General features: G+C 37.3%; 1 protein-coding gene and 1 long non-coding RNA gene across 44 annotated transcripts in view; one reads left to right on the plus strand and one right to left on the minus strand.

Annotated features, from left to right (window-relative positions):
• The window catches only part of DST (dystonin), a 440,189-nt gene that overhangs the window by 146,486 nt on the left and 273,042 nt on the right, over positions 1-20,661 (minus strand). For 40 of the 43 annotated variants that reach the window (XR_011430068.1, XR_011430067.1, XR_011430066.1 and 37 more), the window contains 23 exons: positions 20,034-20,129; positions 19,815-19,942; positions 16,253-16,346; positions 15,792-15,946; positions 14,293-14,755; positions 14,079-14,207; positions 13,848-13,925; positions 13,598-13,759; positions 13,404-13,508; positions 10,951-11,046; positions 10,234-10,359; positions 9,447-9,599; positions 9,105-9,259; positions 8,771-8,897; positions 8,096-8,279; positions 7,022-7,179; positions 6,334-6,512; positions 5,662-5,800; positions 4,661-4,854; positions 3,349-3,511; positions 2,564-2,647; positions 1,742-1,849; positions 1,129-1,227 (listed from right to left, as the gene is read on the minus strand). Coding sequence is in view for 40 of the 43 variants with exons in the window: in XM_023624291.2 (XP_023480059.1) it covers positions 1,129-1,227; positions 1,742-1,849; positions 2,564-2,647; positions 3,349-3,511; positions 4,661-4,854; positions 5,662-5,800; positions 6,334-6,512; positions 7,022-7,179; positions 8,096-8,279; positions 8,771-8,897; positions 9,105-9,259; positions 9,447-9,599; positions 10,234-10,359; positions 10,951-11,046; positions 13,404-13,508; positions 13,598-13,759; positions 13,848-13,925; positions 14,079-14,207; positions 14,293-14,755; positions 15,792-15,946; positions 16,253-16,346; positions 19,815-19,942; positions 20,034-20,129 (3,375 nt within the window). In the remaining 3 variants the exon portion in view is untranslated. Of the gene's footprint in view, positions 1-1,128; positions 1,228-1,741; positions 1,850-2,563; positions 2,648-3,348; positions 3,512-4,660; positions 4,855-5,661; positions 5,801-6,333; positions 6,513-7,021; positions 7,180-8,095; positions 8,280-8,770; positions 8,898-9,104; positions 9,260-9,446; positions 9,600-10,233; positions 10,360-10,950; positions 11,047-13,403; positions 13,509-13,597; positions 13,760-13,847; positions 13,926-14,078; positions 14,208-14,292; positions 14,756-15,791; positions 15,947-16,252; positions 16,347-16,463; positions 17,296-19,814; positions 19,943-20,033; positions 20,130-20,661 lie in introns of those variants that run through there. The other 3 variants (XM_023624294.2, XM_023624289.2, XM_023624296.2) reach the window with 1 other exon arrangement.
• The window catches only part of LOC111769215 (uncharacterized), a 32,055-nt gene continuing 20,942 nt past the window's right edge, over positions 9,549-20,661 (plus strand). The window contains exon 1 of the long non-coding RNA XR_002802044.2: positions 9,549-9,629. This is a non-coding gene — a long non-coding RNA (uncharacterized lncRNA). The remainder of the gene's footprint in view (positions 9,630-20,661) is intronic.

The raw sequence follows: 20,661 nt of genomic DNA on the forward strand, positions 1-20,661 counted from the left end.
CTAAAACTAACTAATCCCAAAACTAAAAATGTAAAAAAAATCATGGAGGTTCTTTCATAGATGAGAGGTAAATGCCAATACTCTGGATAGTCAAAATATTCTGGTTCTCCTTTGTAAGCACAAAAGAAGCTAACTATAAAGACTTGCATTAGTTATGTTAGTGATTTAGTTGCTGAAAACTGTTAACTCTGAACAGACTAAAATAGTTTATGAAAGCAGTCACACTTTTAGAAGCTAAGAAAAGAACATCTAGTAGACATTTACTACTGTTTTGGTTCTCTCGGTATATGAATGGAATTACACTAAGTATAATCATCTTCAGAATTTCAACAACAGTCTAATTTAAAACAGCTAATGCCCCACCATCTACTTACAGGAGCATTCGGTTTACTATTTTTGTCTGTTCCGAGGTTAGGAATAGAAAGCATATGAAGATAATAGAACAGAGCATAATACCTTCAAAACTAGATACAACAGCCTTTTATGAAAATACATTTTCATAAATAACTCCTTACTCTTTGTTTCTATTTTTTAAATGCAGACTCAAAGCCACTGAAGTCCTTCAAATTAAAATGGTAACTAAACAGTCATCGTACACCATTATCTTTTTGGCAAAAACATAAACGAAAACAAAAACACTCCCACAATTCTTAAAGAGTACTATCTTTTTGTACAAACACCTGCTAATTTTAAATTAATGGCTTATATGTTTTAAATCCTTGAAGACGTAAATTAATTTAAAATGCATAAAGCAAGTTTGTTTATGTGGTATTTCTGTAGACATCATAACAGTAGAAACTATACTTCAAAGACGTCTACATCTCAAATGTGAGAAAACTGAACGCAATTCTGCCAAACAGCCAACATTTCATAATTTCAATAGAACCATTTAAGGCATTAACCCTATTATATTAGAGTCCTCAAGTGAAAATAAAAAATGTTTGCTATTTGAGAGAATCCTAAAAACAAACTAAAAAATCCTAGGCCTCTACTCTTTTTCATTATAATTTTATAATTAAATAATTACTAATATATCAGCTATCAAACATGTAAACCTATCATGAAACTTTTTTTCCCCAAACCATATTGTAGTTCCTTTTTAGTCAGCTCCTCACGGCTGATGGTTACCTCCTCCTCTTCCAGTCTCTTCAGTGAGTCACCAGCAAATTTAATATACTGTGTCATGAGGGTGACCAAGGCAGTATACCGGGTCCTTAGGTCCATGAACTGCAAGACAGGAAAAAAATAACACAGACATCACCTCCAGTTACCCGAAATGAATTCAATGAACGTTGAGTAATAAGTAAAACATTAACTAGGCTTTGCAACAGTGAAGTACGCAACACTCCAATAATGGTAACTGTGTAGGAATGAGCTTACTATTGTTGGGCAAACCATCCTAAAGAACAATTCTCTTCTAAATTTAACCATGAAGCACATTTATTATTCTATGCAATTAGTAATCAACCTTCAATCAAGATTTTTCAAAGGGTTTTTCAAACCCTTAATAAAATGTATTTTTATAGGTAGAGAGTTTCTATTTGGGACGATTAAAAGTTCTGGAAATGGTTAGTGGTATATATTATGAATGTACTGAATACCACTGAATTATACACTTACAAACGGGTAAAATGGTAAACTTTCTATTATGTATATTTACCATAATACAAATATACAAATATGAAATTTTTTAAGTATTATTTCTCTCTGTTATACCCCTCCTCCCCCACATTTTTATTACCTCTTGAATGATGAGATCCGCTGAGCTCTGCATTCTGCGGCGTTTCACGGGCGACTTTTGTTGTGAATCCACCATGGCCCGGTAGGTCATCGTCTGTAATTCGTAGTCCTGTACGAAGGAATCAACAAGACTAAACTAACCAAAGCAAAGCACTAACCCTTCATTCCACAGTGATTTGACGCACAAAAGCAGAACCTAGTTTCACTGAACAACTTTAAAGAAAGAAAATATTGCAAAACTACATTTTTAGAAATCTAACCAATCTTGAGTTGTTTCCAAGGTGGTATTAAAAGTCAGAAAGCTTTAGGGTCATCAGGAAAGTTCCTAAGTCTCTTCAGAAGCTCATGGAAACATTCAGTGATAATAGGCTAGTTATATTCAGTGTCCCTTTCCTCTAGCTAGGCCATGGAACTGCGGATCTGGATGGCTAAAGCTGAGGCATTATCAATGACTTCAAAACACATGAGGACTGTCCCCTAAGTTAGAAGTTCCTTCATGGAATATTCTAGCAATCTTAGAGAGATGAGAGAGAGCATGTGAAGTGGTAAGAAACAAATTTCAGAGCTATGTATTTATTCTGGTGTGTGGGGGTGTGTGTGCACACACTGCACACATGTGAGACATAGAAAGAGAGAGAATGAATGAACCAGGGGCTGTCATGTGACTCACATTGCACAAAGAATTACTTGATAAGTGTCAGAAAGTTTCAAATGAAGATTCTCCGTTTTCACTTTTTAACACAGAGTGAAATGACCTGCAAAGGCTTTAAAACTACATTGTACAATTACATACTTTCGTCCCCAAGTAACTGAATCTTCTTACCTTCACTGTAGTTGAGTACTGTTCTGCATATTTTTGACACTCATCCATTTTGCTCTGTTTCATTTCTATTTCAGACACCAGCATCTATAAACACACACAGTTTAGAAGAAAAAGGACAAGGAAGTCTGTGCTATTCAACTACTCAAGATGCTCAGGAACTAAGAAATAGCCACGTTCTTTAATAGTATAGCTCCTTAGCCCTTTGCACTTAATATGCAATTTGCCTTAACGGGTAAATTACAAATTTTCAGATTAAGCCACATAAGTGACCCACCCCTCATGGGGCTTCCAAAGCAGAAATTACGAAACTCCATAGGAATTATCCAAAAGTAGACTTGAAGCCCTTGACCCCCGTCTATTCCTGATCAAAACAGAGCTAGAAATTACTGGCCCCTCAAGACGGAACAAAAATTTCAAAGCATTCAACTCTCTGTCAAATGTGGCTGTTTCATTTTCTACCACTAATCATTTTTACTTATTTAGGATCCCACAAAACTATTGTGGCCAACAAAGTACCAAAGAGAGTTCCATACCTATGATTAAATGATCATTAGAAGTTTGAAAACTGTCCCAACATGCTACTCTCTTATTCCTTATGCTTTCAATAATGACTTCCAAGAAATCAAAGTAACTGATGTATGTAGGTTTGGGTGCGGGATTAAAATATTTATGATTTACTCCCCTCCTTCCTCCCAACTGATTTTTCTTTTCACAAGAGAAACAAAGATAAAGCTCATGACTGACCAAATGCAAGGAATTTAGTACAAGGAATTGTTTTTACATACCTTCTGTTGATTCAACTGTGTGGCTAGGGTTTTACTATTTTCAGGCTGACTTTCCTGAATCTTTTTCTGAGTAGTTTCAACTTGCTGGATCCAATCATCTAGAGGGTGATAGGCATCTCTGTAGTACTTCAGTGATTTGCCAATGCCTTCCAAGTCCCGTAACCTAAGAGAATAACAAGAGAATAGTCACAGTTTCCAACAGTATCCATTAGGAGGGTGGAAAGTAGAGAAGAAGTGAAAGACAAATAACGGCACTACAATGCACTAAGCACAACGACAGCGGTATGTGGAAAGAATTCAAGGCTACAGCACCCCGAGGCTTGTAAGTGCACCCCATACTGGCTTAGGTTGAATATAAGTATTTTGCTCCTGAAGTTGTGCAACTTGCTAGTACTGATTATTCTGGGGACAAACCCAAGAGACTAAAGCTAAAAAGGAGGAAAATTGGAAACTTAACCATAATTATTATCAATTATCATGTCTTGAATACCCAAAGCTTGCATCAAATGGCAGTTTATTTCTGAAACAATGACATGGTAGTGCAATGAATGGTTCAATAGGGACTCAGGGTCTGTGATTAAATACTTCAGTTTCTATGATTTTAAAACCACTGCATTAAACCCATATATCACATATTTTACAGAGATTAGATATTATATATTTGAACATAATTTTACTTATCAAGAATGGCACTATATCACAAAAGCATTTTATTTGCATTAAAAGAAACATGAAAACGAATGAAAAAGCACATTATTCCATTTCTTTTAAGATGAGCTGTAAAACCATCAATTTCCTTTCACTTGTTAATTTCAGCCACTGGACAAGTGGACAAATGATTTCAACTTTCTAGTATCTTCAATTAAAATGAATGTCAAGTCATTTCAATTTCTTTATACGTCCTAGGTCTAGTACAGAGTGCTACATACAGCCCTATCAAATACATGATCCATGCTCTTACTAAGTCTTGGTTATTTGCAAATTCTAAGTTGGCAACAATTACAGAACCCTATTCCTTCAAAAAAGGCAAGGAGATTAACTATACACATGCCAGAGTATATCAATAGTTTTAATAACAGAGCTGAAAAATATTTATTTTGAAGTTAAATATCTTGCTAAAAGACATAGAAGGACATACATAAGAAGGACATACAATTAGGTAGAGCTCTTACAATTAACACAATTTACTATCTATGAGTTAACTATGTGAAATTAACTATATATGGAAGTTAAAAAAAAAAAAAAGAGCCTAATAAGTTTAGATTTTACCTAGAATACAAGGATAGACATTAAATCAAAAAAGGATACCAACCTGTTGTCAATCTGAACATGAACATTTTGCCACCTTTCAACTAATTGATCTGCTTTTTCTTTGTGCCAGTCGAAATCAAGGTCCCGTTCTTTATACGTCTTAAACATTTCATCACTGATGGCTTTAGCTTTCTGCAACTCATCCTCTAATGCATGGAATACCTCTCTCTTTTCATCTACTTCAGATCTCCATTGCTAAAATACATTAATTGGTGAAAATTATAAAAATGTGTCAACGACTCTCTGGGTAAACACATTATTTACCTAACTTTATAATTTATTTAAAAATGACTGATATAAAATCAAATAAAGGACAAAATAGCTTTCATATACAAAAATAATATATTAGGTTGAACCTTACGAAATTGCCAATATTTCACTGTATTTTGATTTTTAAAAAACTGACAATTTTGTAAAGTTCAGCCTAATGTAATTTGCATATCAGTAAAATAAAATATATTTCACAAGCAAGTTTGCTACCTCCATAAGTAAGTCTTTTTCACTGTTGATTTTTTAAATACCTACTATGCTCTCATTGTTTAAAAATGCATACATGCACTAAAAATCACTGAGATAATTTTTCACAATTGTTTTGAAATAGCATTATAAATAGAAGAGAGACAGACGAGGACAACTACTAGTCTTTTTCTTTTCTTAAATTAACTCCTCTACTTTCTTCCTTGATTTCTTAAAATAACTGCCTCTTTCAGCAAGAGAATCTACTGCAAATAATTTAATTTTTAGCTTCAACTCCCCTTGCTGACAACATGGAACGACTATCAAAAGCTACTGTCAGAAAGATTCAAACTTCAAGTGAGCAGAACTCTCCTCCAACTAAAAATGACTGAACAGACTTATTTACAGTAATAAGAGATAAGAAATGGAATGAATATAAATGTATTCAAATTAAGACATTTAATGCTTGATGTTTGAAGATCTAAGAACTAAAGATATCCTTTCAGAGGAGGCTCTTGAAAAACAGCCAAAAAGTGAGACCCATACCTTTAAAGTACTTATTAGATTCTTGATATTATTCTTGTCAGCTATGACTGTTTCTTCTTCACAGAGTTTTGTTTCATAGAGTTTTACAAGGGCTTCTGCAGCTTGAGTGTTTTTCAACACCAAATTAACAGTTTTTAGCCTAAAAAAGAGAATTAAACAATAGCCTCCTATTGGTAGATGTTTATTTTCCAATATGCAGTCCTGAAGCACCATTACAACACATGATATGGCATGTCCTTTGTCTTGGAACACTGACACATTTACCACAAGCTTAACCTTCAGCTGACTCTCTTCTTACTAGACAGCATGTGCTCCAACCCACGCCCTGAGCCACAAGCGGTATTTAGCAAGAGATTCCAACATAAGATGGTCTTCTTTAAAACCTGGTTGAGAGCAAGCTTGAGAGGAAAATCCTCTAGGCTACAACAGCTGACTACCAAACTCACAGGCAAAATGGGGGAAGATCATACATTACACCCTAATTTCTGAAGCACGTTCCCTTTCAACAAAAAGAGGCAACATAAATCCATAGAAATGTTTAAGGTATTTGTTAATAAGATGAAAAAGTGAATATTTATATTCATAAAAATGAATATTTTTAGATGAACAGCATATATATATAAATATGACAGTTGTATGAAGCCAGTTTATATTAAGACAGTGGTTACATACTTATCCATGTAAGTGGAAGACATAGAATGGACTTGGTTCATGTTCTGAATGACCACGCTGAGCTCAGATCGTAAGGTAGGAACTGAAGGAGAGGCTGCTGCTTGACTGAAAAATTCTTCGCATTTATTTGTGATTGTTCCCAAATCATCTTTAAGTCGCTCCAGCTCTTTCTTCAGTTTCTGTAAAATAGAGAATAAACCTAAGTATCACGCTATCCCTCCAGACAGGGCATCTTTCTTAAAAGAGTTTAAAACACACATTTCACATTATGATTACTGACTTAAAAATCTATGTATTCTTTACTTTTTCTTTATCCAGGAAACTGAGCCATAGCATTCAAGTTTTATAATCACTAATTCCCTTACTGCCCATCCCCTCAGGCCCAAACATCTAACTTAGTGCTTCTCAACACTAATATCAACAAACATATAAAGATTTTCACTTTGAGAAGCCCTTACGGCCTCGGTCATAACAGGTAAGAGGGTACACATTCCTGTGGTTACCTGAGTCAGAGGTAGACCTGAATTACAGAACCCTAATTTACAATGGGCAATAAATTCACAATCAGATCTCACAAAGTGGCCGCTGGGCAAAGCTGGGCAGGTAAGAAGTCACAGGAGTTGAGAGCAGAGGTCTTGAAGATAGTAATTTACCTTAATTTTTGTCCCAACACATTTCTAAATCTCACCTCCTGCTCTGTGATTCTGAACACACTTTCGTGCAAATCGTCTCTTTCCAGGGGAGTGCGGATCTGCCCGGTCAGTCGGTCTTCACAGCTCTCTAACCGAAGCCGAATGTTTCGAACTTCAGAGATGTAGAGATTATACACCGACTCCTCTCGCTCCTCTGGGAAAGGAAATATAGCGTCTAGAAAATACTCTGATTTCTATCTTTTGGAGGATCTTGTTCATGTTTTCATGTGGCAGTTTTACTACTACTGGGACATAGCTAGTCAAACTCATGTTACGAATTCCCACCACAATCCCACCCTAAGGATAGAAATCTTCAAAGAGTGGATATTACAATTTACAAAGAGTTAATAAAAGTTCCCCAAAGCCATCGGAAGCATCGAATTCTGATTTATGATGTCTAAGGAAAGTAACACACTGCATTATGTTCACAAAAATGTGAATTATATTAGTTGCAGATTAATATTAAAAACTAAATTAAAATCCTTAAAAACGAAAGGTAGGTAAAGAAATGTGTTAATGTTTAACAGTTTTTAAAAATAGAATACTTTTCAGAAATAAAAAGCTTTCGTTTCTAAGTAATATCAAAAGAGTTCAGAATAAAATTAACATTTAACCAAAATTAACTAGACAAAATCTTATCCTTATGGGAAATCTCTGTACCTTCCTCTCAATTTTGCTGTGAATCTAAAACTGCTCCGGAAAAAAGTCTTTAAAAAAAAATTCCAAATTTGGTACATGGGAAAATAATTGAATCTTTTCAGAAACTAAAAGATCACCATTCTGAACATTACATTACAAATAGCAAAAATGTTGAAAAGTAGATGCACTGAGAATTCATTCTTTGTCATGCTATTTGTTGGTATCTTTTTTATTAATTCATCATTTAGAAACAAAAGAATGCCTCCTTGCACCTCCTACTTCCAACATGCTTTTTAACGTTCCAGCAATCGTGTCTACCGAACACAGGCTGAGTGACAGAACACACCTAAGACTGAGACTCCCACTGAGAACACAAAATTCCAGGACTAAACATCTAGGGTGAAAAGAAGACAACGATTCGCATGCTTTACCTCTTTCTGCAGATTTAAGAAGTTCTTGATAATACTGCTTACATACATTAACTTCCTTTTCCAGCTGTGTTATATCTGAGCCTGAAAATATTTGTGATTCCTGGCTATCTTCCAGAAAATCTTCAAAACGAGATTGTAGATTACTCAGAACTTGCTGATGTTCACCAGGCAACATTGTCTTTATCTAAAGAAGACCAACGATCCATGTAATTAAGTGATTATAGTACTAAGAGCTAAATTTAAATGGGACAGATCTCGAGTTAGATCTCATGGTTCATGCCAGTTCATATTAGAGTCATAAATAGAGGAACCACTTGAAATTAATTTTCTTCTTCATTGACAATTTCAGGTTTTAAAAGACAAGGGAAAACAAGAACATAAAATTCAAGAAAGGAAATCAAACTATATCCATCTCTCTAAGTCCAAACACTATGTCCTGTCTCCCTATCAAAAAGTAATGAGCACTGAATGAAATACGTGATTTCTAGATTTCCACAATTCTTAGACAGTGCCTTGTATACAACAGGCATATAACAAATATTCCTTGACTGAATTAATATGAGCATGGATCTGCTGGGCTCCATCCTATTTTAAAGCAAATATAAACTCTACCCCTCATGACGAGGTGCCTCACAGTTTTAGACAGACGAGGCTGATGTGTGGATTTATACTTACTGAAGCCACATTGCTAGCTCGAATTCTATCAATTTCATTGATGAGATAATGCCAGGATACTACACTCTTCATGTTTATGTGAGACTCATGCCAAAGAGTCAGGACACTCTGATACTGTTGCTCAATTCTGAAATATATGAAAGAAAACTCAGATTAAGCCTTTGCACTCCCTCTGAAAACATGCTACAGTTTTTCTTTCTGTTTGTGAACTATCCCATGTTTATTAGTTCTAGATCCTTCTGATTCTGTGGGCCTTGACAAAGAATTGATTGTTTCCTTAACCTTCAGAGAGCCTCCCAAACCAGCTCTATGTATTTAGCTAATGCACACAAACCTGTTTGCAAAGTCGACAGCTTCTTTGTTTGGTGGAGGAACTGTGAAGCACACAGATGGGACCATCGCCTCGTTCCCAGTAGGGCTGATGACCTTCCATTTAGCACGATGAGAGTTGTTGGCCAAAACACATTCATCATCTTTGTAAATGGTTATCTGGTTTTAAATCAAGAACAGAAAAACCAAATGAGGTCGCTATTGACTAATCTTTTTCCATATCCAATCTTGGGAATTTTTGGTTTTTTTGAGGTAGGAAATTTTACCACTAGTAAGCAATGTAACCTCATTTTTAAAATACATGAACAATGGCACAAACTGGTCTATTTCTGGGGGTTACAAGTACCTCAATTTGTCTGTAGTCACAGATAGCTTTGATCGGAATAGAAGTTTTGAGTGGACAGTCAGAATTCCTTGGCTTCAGCTGAATTATTGTTTTTGCTCTCCCCATCAGGCTTGCTACTGTGCTTTTATACTGCAGAAGTTCTTCTTTCTCTTCCTAAGCAACAAACAAGATGGATTTTAAAAGGTAAAAGACTTGTACTCTCTGTTCTTTTAGGGCTTTACACACACGAAACTTCATTAGAAAGATCTTCCCTGACCCTGTGGTCTAACCTGTCAACACCTCCCCACGCCCTCTGGCATCTCTCTTCCCTTGTTTGTTTGGTTGTTCTTTCCTCCTTGGTATTCAGCACTATCGAACGTGCTACATATATTTCACTATTTATCACGTCTATTGTCTACTCCCCCACAGTGTGTAAGCACCAGGAGGGTGGGGATTCTTGTCTGTTCTGTCCACTGTTCTATCTCCAGCACCTAAAACAGCACCTGAGACACAGAACGTGCTTAACACATATCTTTGAAATGAATGACTAAACACACCACACACACACACATACACAGAACACTGTCGAAGCATGTTAAAATATCAAGGCAGTCACATAAAAAATGTTTTTGTCATATCTGAGACCAAAAAATACTACAACCGAATGTTTAAATGCTTGACAGAGTGAGGTGGAAATATCAAGAGTACCAACAAAAGATACAGTTCTGCACATATAACAATATAGTAAAACACTAATCTGATCCCTATCACACATTCCGATGGAATGCACAGGTTTTCGTATGCGTACCATCGATTCCTGCACAAGGTCTTCCAGCTTGTGAATGCTGCTGGATCTATCACAGCTGTACTTCCGCTGAATGGCATCTTTCAGATTCCTTAAGTAATCAGTAGCTTCTTTGGCATCATTGAAAAACTATGGAAAGATGAAAACCGGCAGTTAAAATATACGAAGTGCCCTGTAAAGCACAGGCTTGGCAAGCGGTGTGTACCTCTCATAAGTGAGAACAGAAGAAAATCACAAGACAACTTAAGAGCCACATCCCTCCTGTAACCAAACAACTATTGAACTTGGACGACTGTGAATGGATGCTCAGCGTCCAGTGCTCACGTCTGTGTCGTGTTTGGCCCTGTGTTATTTTGATTGAAGGTCTATTTTACTGTAGGGTCCAAACAATTTTTAAGTAGGCGTAAAATTCCAAGAATATTTTAAAACTTCTGAAGAATAAAGAGCTCTCTGTAATGAAATATTTCTTTAATAAGAGACACATTTATAAAACAAAGATTTTCTGACACTTTAAGAGGTTGTAAAGGATCTCCTCCTTAAGAGAATGCTTCAATCTATCCCATAGGACATATAGCCCAGATAGCCTACAAAGAAAACGTTTCAGTTTGTTTCACCTGCACAATACATACATGTATCTTAACAATAAATATGAAGGTGTTTTCTGTAAAGTCAGTCACAACCACAATACCATCTCCTGGCATCGTGATTCCATTCACATACCTCGAAATAGGCGGTATTCTCCTTGATGTGCTGCTCCACACACTGGCAGAGCTGTAAGACCCAGCTCCACTGCGTCTGCATGGCCGCTCGGTAGGCCTTAAAGGTAAAACACAGCCACCGTGACTGGCTGGAGAGTAACCGTGTGCATACACAACAATGCTTTAAAAGATGAAAGACTCTACTATCTAAACAGACGATGAGATTGTTTTCACAGAATAAGACTGGAGAAGCAGGGTAGCGAAATGTCCCTCCAATCTAAGAGTTCCAACTTGCACAGAGCCAGTCCTAAAAGTTCAACTACAAATTTATAAACCAGTCCGGTCAATTTCCTTGAAATTTTAAACTTCTTGAAATTTCTTCTTAAAATACAAGGAAAAAGCTAATGCTGGCTATTTTTACACGAAAAAAATATTTAAATTTGAAATGGATGCAAGCCATCCTTGCTACTTAGAAAACCAACCCCTTATTCCTTTCCCACTGCCCCTTACACCAACTTTGTGGAATCCTCAGACACGCCCACCTGCATGACGCTTTCCATTCATTTTTCTTTTCTCTGAATTTTCCTATTACTGGGTCATAAAATACACCATCTGACACAAAAATAGATGGTTCTGTCGTTTTCTCTTTGTTTTTTGCTTCTAAAACTAGGCCAGAAGCTCTAGAGAAGGAGGTTTATGTGTTTGTTTTGTCCAGGGAAAGGTTTGGGGACGGTGGAGAAGAGAGTGTGCAACCCCATATCAGGGTAATTCTGGAATTATTATAATACTAGGAATTTTTATTAAAAATATTTGTTTATTTGAATCTTTATTTTAAACAAAGTGTATTTTCATGAGGGCAAAAATATTATAGAAAGGACATCTACTTCATTAGGGAAACAAAAAACACTCTTTTATGTTTAAGATGCAATTCACTGACTTCCAGAAGAGGGAGCCCTGGATGCTTCAATGACTATCTTAAGTCGGCCTGTCACTCTTCCTCCTTTTGGAAAAGCTCATTCCTGCTGAGCTATGTTCTGGCAGCCTTTCTGAATGGAACGTACAACGCTGCACTGGAAATTGGGCAACATATCATGCTCATATTACCTGCTCCCTCAAATTAAGCTACTTTGAGAAAACTGGTCATGAAAGACACATCATTGTGCATTGTTAGATTATTAGTTTCTTTCTTCATTTAATATATGAAATAGTATTGATGATTAACTAAACGTTACCCATGTACCCACAAGACATTGGACAGGCCAATGGAATCATCAAGATGACTAAGGCTTAATTTATCCCTCAAGAAACTTTTAATTAGATTAATATTTCTACATAAAAGTAGTCAAAGTCACATTCACATTATCCAGTCCCATCAAAATTCGTAACCAACAGTCATATTTCCTAACAGTTTTCATCTGCACCATAAGGGAATACTCTACTTTTAGTTATCATCATAAAAAAGCACATCCAGACCTATCATTATTCTAATTTCCTTCCCCAGAGCTGCCACTACTCTCCTGTCTTTAACATTCCTATGTGGCATTTCATGTGGATACAAAACCATATTTTTATATGAAAGAAGGCCAAATATAACATTTCCAAAACTTCCTGAGGCGTAGAATTTTACTGATCTTTCTTGTCATGACGATTTCAGTGAACAAAGACTAAGAGACACCCCTCCTCAACTGCGTTGTTTGAAGCACGTCACATTTTAAGCACAGCTTCATCTTTTTTCTCTGGCAATAGACCAAATTTGCTCGTGTTTGAGCTTCTCACTCACTTACATAACCCCCTTTCACAAGTAGAAAGTCACTAACTCTAACTAGTATATATTAGGCCTGAAAATTTAACACACCACCGCCACCACACAGGCAACCTGATGAATCCCACGTCAGTTCTCCATTTCTGGACTTGAAATGTATGTGCTATACCATGAGGCCTTGCTAGGATGTTGTTCCAATCCACCTCACAAAGCCACATCATGAACGAAATCAGTAAATAACAATAACAAATACTTCTTGAGAACATACCATGTACCACGAACTGAACTAAGCAGTAAGAGCACATTGTTCTCGTTCTCACTACAACTCTATGGGTCACAAGCAATTTCCCCCATTTTAGGTAGGTGAATGAGGCTTAGCAAGGTTACATTGCTGATGCAAGTCACAGAGTCAGAAAGAAATAAAACATCAGAGCTTGTAAAGTCAAGGGCCTTCCTATTTACTGTAATACATCTCTTCACCCACAGGGCCTGACAAAGGTCCCTTTATTCTAAGTGATGGGCGGGTGACACACTTAGAAAGAGCAAGAGAACTGAAAGCAAGAATCAGTGATTTCTCAGAAACATTATTTTTGAGACAAGCTGTAATAAGAGTTTGATAATTTGTCTTTTTCAATTTATCAGGAATAAAAGAATCTGAAGAGTAATAATCAAGCGTCAATATTCAGCCATGACTGTTACACTTTCTGATTTACCTCAATAGTTAGTCGGGCTGGGTGATTCTCCAGAAGCAGCTGCTCTGCTATCTCCTGAACTGATTTAATATTTTCTTCTTTTTGATCAAGTTCTCTCATTAATTCCTAATTTAACAAAGAATTAAGAAGCGAGTTAGAAAAAGATCCAAACTTAAAAGACAACTTTGGCACTCAATGACAAAGGCTGTCCTTACCGCGTGGTAATCTTTTTTCCGAGCTATGTTGGTATTTCTTTCACTCCAGTCATAAGCAACTTCCTCCTCTTCTTTTTCATTCAACCAAATAAGTTCACTAGTTGCACGAGTTACAAAATTATGGAGTGTGTCAAGGTGCCGCTCCTGATTCCTGGATGTATTCTTCATGAGGAAAATCATTATAAGAATCATGTCTTTGCCAAATAGAGATAAGGGAAACAGAAAGTTTAAAAAAAAACAAAAAGCTTACCAAGAGTTTTGCATACTGACTCTCCAATCTGTGCAACTTTTCTGCATAAGTTAGTTTAAGAGGTGCCGTCATTTGGATCTATAAGATGGGATAAAAAGACATCAGGGTTAGGAATCTTAAGGAATCCTGACTCATATTCAATGTATCTACTATTTTGTTACGAAGTCTTTATATGAAGAAAAAACAACAGTAAGCTAAAATAAAGTATATTCAGATTTTAAATTCACATACCTCACTGATTTTAGCTTCTTTAAGGCTAGATTCAAATTCTTCAATAGCTCGGTGAACATTCTTATGGTTTTCTAAATGGCTTTCAACACTTGGCAAATCTGATCCCCATTCGGTGCGGTCCAGCTGCACCTTTAAACAGAAAGACACTAGGTTTAAAAAAGAAACTGACAGCAATAAAGGCTGAAACTTTCAGGTAAAGCAAACATTTTTTTACCTGCATCTCATCAACCCAGTTCAAAAGATCCTGAACAAATTTCATGTTGACTTCCTCTTCTGTTAAATTCTGATCCAGCAAAGAAGACTTTAGAAGGGGCTTTCGGATCTGCATCAACTTCAGAGTTTGCAAAGAATTTGTCTCTACTCCTGAACTGAAATTTGGAACTAATCCTGATGGGAAACCAGGCGTGTAAGCCGGCGTGACGGAGGGAGTCAGGCGGGAAGTCAGACCTGATGACAGGCCCGATGTCACACTAGAAGGGGTTAGGGAAGGCGTTAAACTCTGGGTCAGTCCTGAGCTCAGATTGGGGTTTAAAGTCTGTGCAAATCCTGAGTTTAAACTTTGAGTAATTCCTGATATCATGAGCTTCGTCTGCTCTGTCGTCAACAGGCGTCCTTTGCTGTACACTGAGGAACATTCATTCCTTAAGGCCATAATTTCATCACGTAGCTTTGCAACCCTGAAACGGATAAACCAAAATATAAAAGGCATTTTTCACAAAGAGTGACCCCTAATGTAAACTATGGACTTTTTAGTTAATACTAATGTATCGATATTGGCTTATCAAATGTAACAAATTTATCACACTAATGCAAGATGTTAATAATGGAGGACGGGGGTGTAAGGGGCCATATGGGAACTCTGTACTTTCCACTTAATTTTTCTGTAAACTTGCTCAAAAACATAATGTGCATCAAAAAAAGTCACATATTGATGAAATTTTGCATCACAATTATTTTTACTGAATGTTATGCTATAAGCACTTTCCATATTGCCACACAGTCTTCATAACTATCATTTACAATGAACATAATTACTACACTACATTATGATCATTTTCCTATTATTTGACAGGTAGGGTATTTCAAATTTTTGTTACTATAAAATATTTCTGATATGAACAAAAGCATTTTTTCTATATTTATTTGTATATTTTCTATATTTAGAATTACTATAGATTCCTGAAAGTGGAGTTATTGGGTCAAAGCATCTTTTGTAATTTTTGTTTCATATATGTATCACATATATATTTATATATTTACATATATATTATATATAGTATAAAACCTGAAGCCCTCCCCCCAACCCACTTCTCAGAGATACAGATTTTTATATAAATGTAGTTTTTCCAACATTTTGTTATGAACACTTTCATGACGAGATAAACAGAAAACTGAAAAGTTGAGTTAAAAAAGACACTTTTCTAATATTTTTCCTTTTTCAAATGTCAAACATGAATATTTTAACTCTAAGTATATTAGTTGCTAGAGTATTAAATGTTATATGTATCACAAAATATTTTTTTCTATTACTTGTCTTTGAAGAACAAATACCTATTTACACCAAAATATACCAGAATTAATGTGACACACATTTTCAACTGAAAAGAGAATAAGAAATATATTTCATAAAACTGTCACTCTCTACATTCCTATCGTGAGTGCCCATGAAACAGTTACACGAAAAGACAGGGGCTGGATAAGCAGCACTCTTACCTCTGGACCAACTGATCTGCCTGGTAGTATTTTCCATCAATAAGAATCTGTACGTCAATTACATGCTGGCGCAAAAGGTTCTCACATTCAAGTATATACCCGGCAATTTCTGCTTCATTCTGAAACTGCACCCCTGATTCTAATCTTTTAGAATCCTGTATTTTAAAAGAATCAACATTAATTCTGTGAAACAAGTTTCAAATCTAGCCTCAAACATGAAACTCGAAACAGTGGAACAGGGTCTACTTGGGTTTTCTCTGTTTTCCCTTTTGGTTTAAAAATAGGTTTTCCCTTGCTCACCACCCCTCAAGAGAGCAAAGAGTGATCATAATCTTCAACAAACTTTAAGTTTTGGTAGACAACACTACCGAGAATCGACCAAAAGTTATGCAAAACTTTTAGTACATGCAAACGCTCAGACCCATCTGCGACAACCTCAATGGCTCCTGAAAGGAACTTACAGCCTGGAGAGCATTTCGGGCAAGCATCAGTTTGTCTTCACAGATGACACTGTCCCTCTGAACTCGATTGGCAATCTGCTGCAACATTTCCAACCTAAAAGAAGGGACATAATGAAATAAAGTCTCTCCCTTTGAAGTCACAGAGTTCCCCAGCCCTGAAAACTGCTGCCCACCCAAAGTAAAACACGAGCCCACACCAACAGTTCACTACCTGTGTCCATCAAAGGATTCATTGCCGAAGCTGATGCAGGAGTTGATCAGGGTCGGACCACAATTAACCGAGAGAAAATTTTCATTGGCATCAAGACTGGTTCGGGTGCTCAGAGTGTTACTGAACACGGAATCGCTGCTGTGGTAACTGTAACTACTACTGTGCATGTTTACTCCCGAAATGATGTTCTTTCTTTGACCGTTAAAAGTAGACTGAAACTCAGAAGGGCTGCAAAAGGTTCTACTTCTACCGCTGAAAAGTGGCAGCTAAATGTTACAGCTGTAATGGCTCCTTAAATACGCTCCAACATGCATATTCAACACATGACAAATAATATGCTGATAACTATGCAGAAGAATCTCGCCTAAAGCCACGCGTTTGCTAGCTGAGGTTTGCCTTTTGCAGCTCGTATTAAAACCCTGCAAGTACGGACAGGGCAGGCTGATCCGGGCGTCACTGAAGAATACCTGCCAAATATTTTCACCAAGAGTCATCCAATTGCAACCATCTAAAAAACAACTCAGATGCCTCACCAAAGCCCAGGTACGATTAGTAAAAGTTACTCTGGCAATACCAATCATCAGCTAAAAGAACACAAATATTCAATCATAGCCTGATTTTTGTCAACGTCCCGGTCTGTACTGAAAACACAAGGTTTAAAAGCTGGCGCTTAGAAGCTCCTATAAGCAACTAAGTTCAATGAGAAACAAAGGACATTTCCATTTTAACCGCCATGTCGTTTGTTTATAAGGTTAAATTATTTGGAAAATCATCCATTTACCATTCTTGGTATGATGTGCTCTCAGGAATGTTACTTCTAATCTTATTACAGTTACTTTATATTTTTAAAAGCCAAAGAGCTAAGCAGAATATCGATGCAAAGCTTGCAGATGTAATTCGTCTGTGCTTGTTTTTCCTTCTATAGGTTACTATCTGGCATAAGAACATTGGCTCTTTCTCACTTGTCTTTTGGACACTCCCATGCCACATAGCTATTATTTACAATTAACAGTTAATGCCAAAAAACTTGTTGTGTCAAGAAAAATGAAGGCATTTACCCAACCAAGCTCCTAAATATTTTCCTGCTCCAACACTACCAAGCCAAACTGTCGCTTCTCCATCCAAAGGTAGATATTTTTCTTTTTGGAAGACAAGAAAGGGGAAATTTGCGAGTGCCATGTCAAATATAGTCAGTAAACGGAAAAACTCAAATCAGTGATAGCAGCACCTAACATTTGTCAAGCAATTATTATGTGTCAGGAAATTAATCATTTTACGTACATGACCTCATCTCTGAGTGAGAAGCACCAAATGTGGTACATACTATCACATCCCATTTACAAACGAGGAAAGCAAGGCTTAGGGAGGTTAATGAAGTTGTCTAAGATTACATGGCACGCAGGTTGAGCTAATAATCTAATCCAGGACTGACTGGCTCCTGGACCTTGAACTCTGACTCTGACCTACTGCCTTTTTATTAACATAGATGAAACGCCAGCTACTCTTCTTTTTCTTTTTTAATTTTTTTTTATTAAAGATTGGCACCTGAGCTATCATCTCGTGGCAATCTTTTGTTTTTCCTCTTCTCCCCAAAGCACCTCCAGTACATAGTTGTATAGTCTAATTCTAGGTCCTTCTGGTTCTGCTACGTGGGACGCCACTTCAGCATGGCTTGATGAGCGGTGCTAGATCTATACCCAGGATCCGAACCGGTGAAACCCTGGGCCGCTAGAGTGGAGCATGTGAACATAATCATTCGGCCATGGGGCCAGCCCCCCCAGCTACTTGTCTGATGACTAAAAATCCACTCTGTAGCCTTTCTCTGGCATGCTTTTCTGTTACTTCAGATGACTAGCTTAGTATCTCATTTTAATCATCTAGAATTACCTCCTCCATAGAAATCCATCTCGGGTATTTCAAGCTTGTTTGGGATCTAGATCCAGTTATGCAGATATAATATGATGCTTTAACAAGACTGCAATCAGTAATTTAATAAAGGACTGACAAGTTAGACTTGCTCTCATATCTTCAACACATTATTTCACATTCCAACCATGTTGCAGTCACGTGTGGGGCACTAGCACATGAGTACACTGAGCATCTCCATGTGTGCACACCTGGCGCTGTGTCAAGCACCGGCAACACAAGGGAGAGCAAAGACAAGAGTTTGTCTCCATATTCTTGGAACTCGTAACCATAGAACAGGCAGTCCCTAGTCAAACGATGGCAGAAATAAATATAAAATTACAACTGAGATAAGTGTTATGAAGGAACAATGCATGTAAATACAAGAGTTATAAGCAAGACATCTGAACTAGCCTGAGAGATCATGGAAAGTTTCTTGAGGAAGTAACACTGGAGCTGAGATCTGAGAATGATTAGGAGTAAAGAGAGACAAGGAGGGTGAAATAAACCTCCCTGCCAAAGGAACAGATGGTGCAAAGATCCTGTGTATGGAGGAGGGCGGGACCTTGGCACACGAGAGCTCCTGAGAGATAGCCAGTGTGGCTACAATACAGACAGCAGGGAGGGTGTGGTGTGAGAAGGCCTGAGAAGCGCCTGACCACACAGGCCTTACACTGAAGGCCCAGCCCCTCTGGAGCTCACAGCTAATGAGGAACAGAGACCACAATTCCCATGAACCACGAGTCAGGCTGGGAGGTAAGGATTATGTGGAGACGAATCCACTCAACAAACGTCTCCTGAGGACTAAGCAGTACTTTCCCAGGCAACTGGGTGTAGTGGGAGGGCCAGAATGATAAGGAGTCAGTGATGACTTCATGGAATAAACGCATTTGTAGAAGTGGAGTAGAAAGGGAACTTGATCTGACATTTACTGAGTGTTTTCTAGATGCCATCTCGCTGCCCTTTAAATGGAGGCTGACTGGGTTGGTTCCCATTGCCACACGGAAAGCAGGCCATAGCCAAAAATGTAACAAGAAACAAAATAAGTTAACTATTGAACTATGTAGGAGCTTTTGGATCCAGGCCCTGGTGTCGTAAAAGCCAGTTTAGGAAATTCTCACGTAATTTTGATCGACTTTAAACCTGTAACCACCTTCTCAGATGAGACTTCACATGCCAACCCAGCCTATCAGGTCCTGTTAAACCTCACTTCACTAATTTACTCCTCAAACTTCTTGGGAGAGTTTCCAGATAAGAAAATGGAGGATCAGAAAGACTAAGTGACTTACCCAAGATCAGAGAGCCCAGGAAATGGAAAAAGCAAATGTTGGTGTCTTGTCTGCCTGGCTCCAAAGCTCAAGTTCTTCCCATGAGCACACAGAGCCCCTCCCGCCTGCTCCCCCTCCCCGACCTCGATACCCCTGGCAGAAACCGTCTCTGGCCCACCTTTCTACTTCTGGACGAAGTGCCTTCTCCCTCTCGAGCATGGCAATAATGAGCTTCCCCCACTCTTTTTCTATGTCATTTGGATGATAACCTTGAAGGAGTTTGATGCGTCCAAATTCTATCCAAATCTTGAGAAAACAAAAAAATTTAATATGAAGCAAAGATGTAAAAAAATAAATAAATATTATGCCTGACAAGACAAAGGTAATTTCTGCTTACCTCTAACAATTTATATAGGCGTTTAATTTTTGATTTTTCTGTCTCCTTTGGTGGAATTTCTGTTTCTTTAAACTGTAAATACTGATTATAAAGTGCCTAGAATGAAATGGAAAATAAATGAAGGGCCAAACTTCACAGACTGTGTTCATCATCACACAACGTTACCACTTCAAATGCTATTTACTGTGTCGCATGCATTCAGTGGAATTTCTTTATAAAACTGACACTCAGGGACAGTACCGCTTCCCAGCTAGCTGGTGACCGGGTTATATATGATCTGTTCAGGGTGTAAGTATTGATGGGAGCCATGATTCAGTAAGTGCCACACAGGGATCTGGATAATCATAAACCATGGCAAATCTTTACTACAGTTCCACTAAAAATCTCTCATCATGCAAACAAGAAAACGCATCCTTTAAAAGAGGCACTTTTCCAAATGGTGCACTTTAGCTTTAAGTTTTGGGAAAAATAATCTGATATAATTCCCATAGAGGAAAAAAAAAAACCTGTTCTCTTCTACATCATGGATCTATCCTTGAAAACAGAATTCTTATCAGATAGATAGGGCTAAAATTTGATTTCAATGCCCCATAGGCCAAGTTAAACAGATTAATAAACAAAGATAGAT

This window comes from Equus caballus, chromosome 20 (assembly GCF_041296265.1).
Source record: "Equus caballus isolate H_3958 breed thoroughbred chromosome 20, TB-T2T, whole genome shotgun sequence".
Lineage (NCBI taxonomy): Eukaryota > Metazoa > Chordata > Mammalia > Perissodactyla > Equidae > Equus > Equus caballus.